This window comes from Pteropus vampyrus, unplaced genomic scaffold, assembly GCF_000151845.1.
Source record: "Pteropus vampyrus isolate Shadow unplaced genomic scaffold, Pvam_2.0 Scaffold185, whole genome shotgun sequence".
NCBI classification, from domain to species: Eukaryota; Metazoa; Chordata; class Mammalia; order Chiroptera; family Pteropodidae; genus Pteropus; species Pteropus vampyrus.
In genome coordinates, this window is record NW_011888966.1 from 625,729 (window position 1) to 635,010 (window position 9,282).

Below are 9,282 nucleotides of genomic sequence, written 5' to 3' on the forward strand. Positions count from 1 at the left end.
AAATAAATGAAAACACACACACTCACAGACACACACACAGACACACACACACAGACACACACAGACACACACACACTCACACACACACACACACACACACACACACACACACACACACACACACATCCACCCTTTGAGGAGTAGTATACCAGACAGAGAGGGAATCTGTGAGAAGATGGAGACTTCAGGGACCAGCTTCAGAAACCCGATACCAAACAAACATAGACCAAGAGTGACACCCAGTGGCCAATCTCTGGCATAGCACACAGGAATGATTCCAAGACACACTCGGGCTGCAGCTTGTGTCCAGGTTGTTTGTGGGGTTTTCCTGATTGCTGTGTTTTAGGGATGTCTGCATTCAAGAGAGTGCTTCATGGAGATGCAATGAGCCAGTTACCCTCTCTTCTCCTCTTCCACCCCTCCCTGTCCCCTGGCTCATTTTTCTAATCCCCACCCAGTGTGCAATCTCTGGTGCACTGTGCCCCACAAGTGACCAGGTGTAAACCAACAGATGACACTGTGGAAACAGAATGTCTCATGCCACCGCTCCAATACAGGGGCTGATGTCCTTCAGGGTGAGAGTGTATCCCCTACAACAAAGCCAGCTAAAATGTGATTAATTGATTTAATGGTATGGTGTTATTGTCATTTGGGGCAAGGTATGAGATGCTGAAGTCCAAATGTAATTTGTGAAATCTGACACCTGCCCACAATATCCTATTAAAACTGCCTCTCAAAGTTTACCACACACAACAGTGACAGCAATAAAAGAGCTAATACATATTCACCATGTGCCCACACATGTGTACACACACACACACACACACACACACACACACACACACAGTTCCAGGTACCATCTTAAGTACTTTACATGTTGCATTAGCTTCTTGAAACTCATGATGATCTTATGGATAAATACAAATATTGTATACATTTTACAGATGAGAAAACTAAGGCATTGGGAGACAAATTAACATATCCAAAGTCACTCAGCTAGTACGCTAACGGAGACACATGATGTGCTCACATGGCCATAAATGCCTTTCCAGCAGTTTTGCTCTGTAATTCTTGATTACTAAGCTATGTTGCTTTTTGAGGACCAATGACCTCCCAGTGGCCAATCCCAAAGGCCTTTCGGTGTGAAGCATCCCCCACCGCCCTGTGATGGTCCCTCCCTCTCAGCCGGCTCCTCTGTCTCTCTCGATACATTCTTTCTTCCTCTGCTCTGTAAACAGTTCTTTCTCATCAAGGCCCTGTTCTTTCTTCTTCCTTCAGGACCTCGGCTGCAGCACTCATTGGATTTAATGTCAGGATTCCAGGGTTCTAGACCCACGGCCCTGAGTCCCAGCCTCTCATTCCTAGGTCCTCACTTCTCCCAGCGGTAAATGAGGGTGGTTTGAGCAGTGGTCTCACCTTGGCCACACGCTGGCCCCACCTGGGGAGCTCTCCTAACCATCACTGCCCAGGCCCCACCCAGACCAATGACATGGAGCCTCCAGGGTCGATCACAGGTGTCCACGTTTGTACAGCTCCCGGAATCTTTAAATTCCTGTTGATCGGTCCTCAGCACTGCCCTCTCCTCTCCATTCCCCTTGCCCCTTCCCAAGGCCACCGGCCTCAGCCTTTTCACTGGTGTCCTGCTCCAGGATCTCCCCCACCTAGGGAGGCCTCCCCCAGAGCCAGGGTCAGCTTCCTAGAGAGGAGTCCCAGTCACGTCACCCCTGCTCAGACACTCAGCAGCTCCCCATTCTCTGCCAGGTGAAGACAGGCCCAGCACAGGCGTGCCCTGCCCACCCCCCTCCTGGCAATCTGCTTCCCAACACCCCCTCAATTTCCCACCTGTCACCTCCTCTCCCTATTTAAGAGTTGAGACATGTACATTGTTCAGAGCTGAACTCAAATGTCACCTTGTTCATGAAAGTTCTCTTGACACCCCATCCCCCTTAAAAATGCCTGTAGCACTCCATACCCCTCCAGGAGCTCTGTGAGTGACCTTCTTTGTTTAGAGTTACACGGGTTCCCACATTTCTGTGTAGAGAAAACGACCTTCTGTTCCCTCTCCCTACGAAAGGCGGGGCTCTGCCCTTTGGTCCACTCTTCTCGGTGGCTCTTTCCCACAGAGAAGGGATTCCAGGCTGAGTGTTCAGAGCCTTAAACATCCCACGGTCCACGGCTCCCTGGTGCAGGGGGCTACGGAGTCTCAGTGTCAGCAGCCAGCTCCGTCCCCTCTCGTCGTAGTCCTGGGCCCAGGCTTCCTACCGAGTCCTATCCTGTGCGAGAAGCCCACCCGAGAGGCTGCGCAGTACTCGTGAGCTCTGTCCCTCTGTGACAGGGCGATGGAGATGGCTGGCCATCTGCTGCTCCTCAGAACCAGCCCTTCTGGACTCAAGGCAGAAAGAGTAAAAGACGCATTCTATCATCCTGGCCAATGCCGACAGCACAGTACGCTCTAGGCAGCCAGATCTACACGGGGGGGCCTCTCCGCTGACTGAGCTGTACTCTATCGGCCCCATGTGCGTACTTGCCTTGATGGGGCCCCTTGATTAGATAGGACGAGTGGCAGAAAACAAAGACGAACACCGCATACCCAGTGCCCAACAGCAGGCCTTTGTCTTGGGGTTGCATTTCTCTCCTTGCACAGAGGAGGGCCTCAGTCACCATCTGTTGAAATAAACCGAACTTACTCCCTGCTCACTCATCCTCTCCACCCTATCACTCCTTGCGTCGGCCTTGTTTGTCAGAATGTGCTCCTCTGGCTCCTTGCTACCAGGAAACCCTGCAGTGCACCTGCGAACCTGCTCAGAATGGGGAGACACCCCAGGGGAAGGCAGCCCGGCTCCAGGACATCTCAGAGGGGCCCTCTGTCATACTCACATTGGGGAATAAGAATCAGGATCTATATTCCTGGTGGGGACAAAGCCCACTTCCCCTGAGCACGTCGACTTCCCGATGAACCACTGAAGCCCGGGAATGATGACGCCGATGATCTCGATGCTATCTCCTTGGCAGAGATTCAGCTCATCCTTTTCTTCCCGCTCGTAATCCTTCCAGGCCTTACATTTTCCTCTGCCTGTGGGGAAACAGCACCCGAGTCAAGTACACAAGGCAGAAACAGCCGAGCCTTCCACTAGCTTCGATGTAATGCGAAATGAGGGGTTCCCACACTTTAGAATGTCAAGGGCCAGTAGAATTCCATCTCCACACTTACCCCCGCCAAAAAAAAAGAAATTGGAAGGAATGACACAGGGTAGTTTTCGTTTTGCCAAACTAAGACTTCAATAAAAGGAACTACCATCCACTTTCACCATCATTTTATAAAAGAAAAGCTGTTATAACAGATACACGAAAGATAATCTCAGAATACTGGATATACCTTAAAACAGAACAAAGTTAGCTTATGGGAAACTGGAAAGCTGACTATATTGTCCTACTTAGTCCCATTTGCCATTATCATGCAAACACTTCATCGTGGGTGGCACAAACCCACACACCAGGGTGAGAACCACTGCAGGATCTCTCCACTTCCTTCCAGCTCCTTTGGCCACGGTGGCCCTCAGTCTCCCCAGCTGTAAAATGGGGATGATAAGAATACTTGTCTCTCATAAATATTAGAAAGAGTCAAAGAAATAAAGTACACAATGCCTGGTACATAGTCGACCCTCCATAAATGTTAGCCTCACGTTGCTGGAGAACAGAAAGCCGCTGATGGCACAAAGGGATCTTGGGGTCTCCCCCTTCAGACCATGGTCATTACCTAGCTTGACGAGTTGCCTAGCTAGCATCTAGTAGGAGCGACATATTTATGAGCGTCGTAATGTCCAGTTTACAAAGCACATTTATGTCCGTTTTCTCAGGTCTTCCCAGGAGCCCCAAAGAGTCAGAAGAACAACTTACAGAATGGCTTTTTTATAGAGTAGAAAGTGGGGAGCACAGAGAGAGTCTAGAATCAACATCTCTTGGCTCTGGTAACCCTTCTTTCCACAAGTCCTCCTCTGGTTGAGATAATGTTTTGTTTTTTTAATATGCCTTGGTTTCCATATTTGCTTTAGCTCCTCTGCTAAAACCGCTGGGTTTTTTGTTTTGTTTTTTTTTTTCCCCTGACATTTTTTGTCAATTTTCTATTGATCATGTCTTCAACATTAGAAATTCCCACTGCTTTGTGGGCTGATAGAATCTACAATGTGTTAAACACAATATGAGAAAACCGTACTAAGTGATTTATAGATCTCATTTAGTTTAGTTTCCCTGACAACATTTGAAATTGGTTTTATAGTAAAACTTACTGAGGAAGAACTTGCTGCACAGTGAGGACACATGAACTGAGCAAGGTCACACTGGTTTTTGAGTTGCGGAGTAGAATTTGAACCCAGAACAGGCTACATAGTCCCCTGTTCCTTATGACAAGGCCACACTATTCATAGAGCTAAATATATTGTTTAAGGTTATTGATTAGATCTAATGTCTGGGTTCCATAATTCCCTCTATTTTTTTAAGTGTTATTCAGGCTTAGAACTTATAAAATTATACTTCATACTATGGGGTGCTCTAAGGATGAAGAAGAAAAAAATGTATATTCTAGATGGCTAGAAAACATTAAAGTTTATTATCCACTAGATACATATATATTTATATATCTATGTGTGTATGTGTATATATACACACGGACAGAAATTGCCTAAAATATTTGTGTATGTCTGTGTGTATATGTGTATATAATACATATTATACATATATATGTTATATATATTACATATAATATATATTTCCTTCAGTCAGTCCACAAATATTTAACGAGTACCCACTATGTGCCAGGCATTCTTACTCTTCCTAAATTCGAGATTAATTCCATAAAACTCTAAGGGAAATTAAAAACATTTTGACCAGAGATTGAAAACGGGCAGCCTGCAGGCCACATCTGACCCATGCCAGGTTTGTTTTGTTTTTCACCCACACGTCCCTGTGGTCCCTACCATTCCCTACATCTTCCAGCCAGGCCCTCACGCATCTGTGTGCTCTGCCTGCCCCTACAGGCATTCGTATCTACAGCCCTGGATGAGCCTCCTCTTTTTATAGGCAAGGAAACCCATGGGAACAGACTGGAACCAGCTTCCCCAAATCCAGTCGGTAAGCAGAGGCGAGACAGGAATCCAGATCAACTGACTCCGAACCTGCAGCCAAAAGGAGGGGGCGGGGCAGTGTTATCTCCCTCACGGTAACTCAGCCATACCGATCTGACAGGAGCCCACGCAGTCCCGCTTCCTGGAAAGGCTGCAGCTTCCTGGATAATTCTTTAGGAACCATCTGCCAATGGAAACACAGGGTTTGCAAACATGGATTTCAAAAAATTAGAACAGGGAGCAGAACAGTCCACTAAAATAACAATGATAGTGACGCTGCTAAGTATTATTGTTATTGCTGTTATTGTAACAACGGCAGGCGTTTGTTGAGAATTTACTTTGTATCAGGCAGGCACTGTGACAAGGAGAGGAGCTCAGCCGGCCTGGTGTGTTTTCTGGTTCTGCAATTAGTTTGTCAGTTAAATAACTAGCAGAAGATCTCTTTCCATTCTCACTGTCAGATTCTCTGCCAGAGCCACACACAGGTGCATGGCCTGGGTAATGTTTATTGTTACGAGTATGTTTGCGTTCACGATATCTTCCAGCAGGCTCTCCCTCCTTATGTGTAAGGGGAGTTTGTATAAAATGTTTGGATCCAACCCCAAGAAAGTCTGAGGACAGCCAGGGGGGGTCTAAATTTGTAGTAAAATCCTCAGGTGATTCTGAAACAAATGGTCTCCAGTCCCTACACTGATAAACACTACACTGGAGACCAAACAGTATATTACCTCTTAGGTACAATATCCATCTGAAATTTAGAGTTGTCTCCAATTTCACCAAATTGTGCAAACTTCGATTCAAGAAATAATAACAAAGGAACAAAAAGCCAGCCAGATTTTGCTCCCTCCCTGGCACCATGGATGCCCACATCTGCAAGCCTGCCTACTCTGCTGTGCACACACCTCAGGCTGCTCGGGATCCCGGCCCTCAGGAGGAAAAAAGCGGCTACTCACTGGTGAAAAGGGAGCGGCAGGGGCTCCAGGGCTGACACCGGCACCAGGCCCCGCTGGCCCGTCACCAAGGACACACCTTCCCACTCGGACCCGCCTTCGGCTATCTTCACTGAGATTAACTCATTCTTGCAAAGTGTCAAACACTCCCCTTCCTTCTCAGCTGGCTGAGCCACAGAGCTCGTGGCTCTGCAGAAGAAGTGGCCTGTAGACAACGAGAAAAGCCCTTCCAAGGAGTAGCAGGAAGCAGAAAGGGACTATCAAACCATGGCAATTCTCTCCAGAACCCAGACACTTTCTTCCTGGGAGCAAAAGACAAAGTCTCTCGAGAGGCAGGCTACAGGAGGTTCTTGTGATCCCGGGAAAACTGGTACCAGGAAAAAAAGCTCCTGAGAGGAAAGTCACTTAAAATAGACACCAAAAGTTCTGAGTAATTAATGAGAGAGACGAAGGTATAATTGGGACTTGACCTTGAAAATAAATGAAACAAAAACCTGTGAAAATATATTTAGTTATAATTTCAACCTCACGCTTAATCTTAGGCCCAATGAAGAATAAATTTATGTTGATTGGGATGTATATAACTTCTGCAACTGTATTTTATAACAGCACAGTATGAAATTCTTTCTTTCACATATGATTTGGGCAATGCAATCATAAAGAGAATCATTTTGCAAAAGAGTCTATGCAAATCCATCTCTCTAATGTAGCCTCGATCAGATCCTTCCTTGTAAACAGATTGGTGGGTGCTTCAAAAAGTTCAATATCTCATGAAATCTTTTAGGTTTTGCAAGATTTTCAATTTTATTTTACAATCAAATCGTATCATATGTTTAGAAAAGCGATTCTCAATCTTGGATGTACATTGGAAAACTTGGGCAACTTTCAAAAACTACAGAAACTGAGCCTCCACCTCTCAAGATTTCTCTGTCCTGGGTGGAGCCCTGGCATGAGCATCTTCTGAAAACTCCCTAGGAGGTTCTAACATCAGTCAGTGAGACTGGCCAGCATAGCTGTTCATAGGATGTCCATGTCAAAATGAGAAATATGTTTGGGTAGTATTATACAACAGGTTGGGTTACCTGTGAATATTATCATGTTTGAATGACTTTTACCTCCTTTCGTATCCTAATTATCCCAGGGACTCTGATAATAAATAACCAGATAAGACCCCCATCCTCATCCCTACTCCATGCTCACCTTCGTGTGTCAGGAGTCCCAGGTACATTGTTTCTAGGTGTTTATCATCTACTGACACTTGGATCTCTGTATCCTCTACCAGTCTGCAGTTGAGCCAGTAACGGTGGTCGAAGAGAAGATGCTCCAGACATGCAGATACGTAGCCTAAGAGGTCAAACCAACAGGGTTCCTGAGCGACATGATTAGCTGAGCACGGAAAAGGGTGCGCGAACTCTCTCCCGAAGTTCCCTCCCAGACCTCCAGCCGCAACTCAGCCCCATTTAACTGGAAGAGCATAAGAGAGGTAGCTAGAGACTTTCCAGAAGGAATTAATTTTTCTCAGCATCTGTTGGGAAATACAAGTTATTTTATACGATAGTTATCATTTTCAACTTATTATGAGTCTCCATAAATGCATAATGAGATGACTGAACCAAATTACCTTTTTCTAAAATACATCCATGGAGGAATTTCCAAGATTGCAGTGTTGACTCTGGGGGTTCCTGGCTCCCCCTTAAAGTTCTCCCAACCTGAGGCTTAAATTCCTGTAACCCTGAGGATGCAGTGGCTGGGACACAGGCTCCCCACGGCCCATGAAGGAGTCAGGATTTATTTCAGCCTTCCCGCTATGGCTCTCTGCCTCACTCAGGCCCAGTAAGCTCTCCCTTGTTAAAACCGGACTGGAAACTATGCACATTGCAAAATCCTAACAATTATAAATAGCATTTGAAACATGCCTATAAATGTGCAATGTTCATGTTAAAATGTTGCTTCTTTTGCGGCTTCCTCTATTTCTTAAGTGGCAAAAGCCCATCTCTTCCCCTTCTGACTCTCCGTCGTACTGATCTAGGCCTCGTGCATCTTGCGCTTTAACGTGCACGCTAATCACGTGAGGGCCTTATTGAAACACAGATGCTGGTTCAGAAGGTCTGGGGTGAAGCCTAGGGTTTCAATTTTCTAACATGTCCCACGTGATGCCATTACTGCTGGTTCATGAAACACATTTTGAACAGCGAGGGTCTCTAAGGGTCACGGGAGATACGTGGCGTGGAGAGCAGAGAATCACCGTGATGACAGAAGGAGAAGTTATGCCTTCTAGCTGTGAGCCCCTGCACAAGGTCGCTTCCTGTGTAAGTCCGCATGGAGTCGGCATTTTCTGGGAGACGTACGATGTATGCCCATTCAAGCGGCCTCCTCTTGCTTGACCTGATTTTGCTTCGTAACCTGAATTTCCCTGTCACGAGCTATTCTCCACGGAGAAGACAGATGAAGCTTTTCCCGTCACAGCAGTACTGGGTCTGTGTCCAGTATCCTCCTTTACTGTCTAGAAAACTCTGCAGCCTGAGGCCCCTGCAGCAGATAACTCCCCGTCACTTTCTCTGACTCTTTTCTGAAAACTTGGGATAAAGTATCTGGAACTTTATTATTTTAAGCAGTTACTTTGATCTTACTCAAGACTGGTTTCTTTTTGTAAACCATCAAGTTCACATCTATCTCAGTCTATGAATTTAGTCTATGACCAATAACTGTCTGCCAGTTGATTGCTTGCCTGGCAAAGAAGTCTCTCCCTGAATACAAAGAAGCACCACATATGGCATTTTAGAGTAGTAGTTAATATTTGCTTTAGATTTAGTTCCAGGCAGTTTGTAATATTTCAAAAGTTAACTACCTGTGTCAGGGCTCTACTCCTTTTAATTAATTATCTGAGACAGATCAATTCTTTAATGTCAAGCCATCCAAACTGGCTGAACCGTGACGGAGGCGCTCTTCCGCCCACCTGCTCCACATCGTACCTAAGTTCAGGTAGGTGGAAAACTTCCAGATTTCCTCCAAGGTCTTGAAGGTGATGAGAAACTGGGCCTTCTGGGACTGGATACCCACCAACCTGGCTGAGAGGTCCTGAGTAAAGGGGACAGTGAGTCAGCCTCGGATGACAGTGTCCTGTTAACAAGCTCGCATAAGTACAAAATGCTTTGTACGGATTTCTTGATTATAGCTTTGAATTTTACATTACAGAGAGAGAGAGAGAGAGA

General features: G+C 46.0%; 1 protein-coding gene across 1 annotated transcript in view; it reads right to left on the minus strand.

Moving 5' to 3' along the window:
- The window catches only part of SH3TC2 (SH3 domain and tetratricopeptide repeats 2), a 55,799-nt gene that overhangs the window by 29,815 nt on the left and 16,702 nt on the right, over positions 1 to 9,282 (minus strand). The window contains exons 5-8 of the mRNA XM_023537287.1: positions 7,271 to 7,414; positions 6,074 to 6,275; positions 5,231 to 5,304; positions 2,878 to 3,073 (exon numbers count right to left, since the gene is read on the minus strand). Coding sequence (XP_023393055.1) covers positions 2,878 to 3,073; positions 5,231 to 5,304; positions 6,074 to 6,275; positions 7,271 to 7,414 — 616 coding nt within the window. The remainder of the gene's footprint in view (positions 1 to 2,877; positions 3,074 to 5,230; positions 5,305 to 6,073; positions 6,276 to 7,270; positions 7,415 to 9,282) is intronic.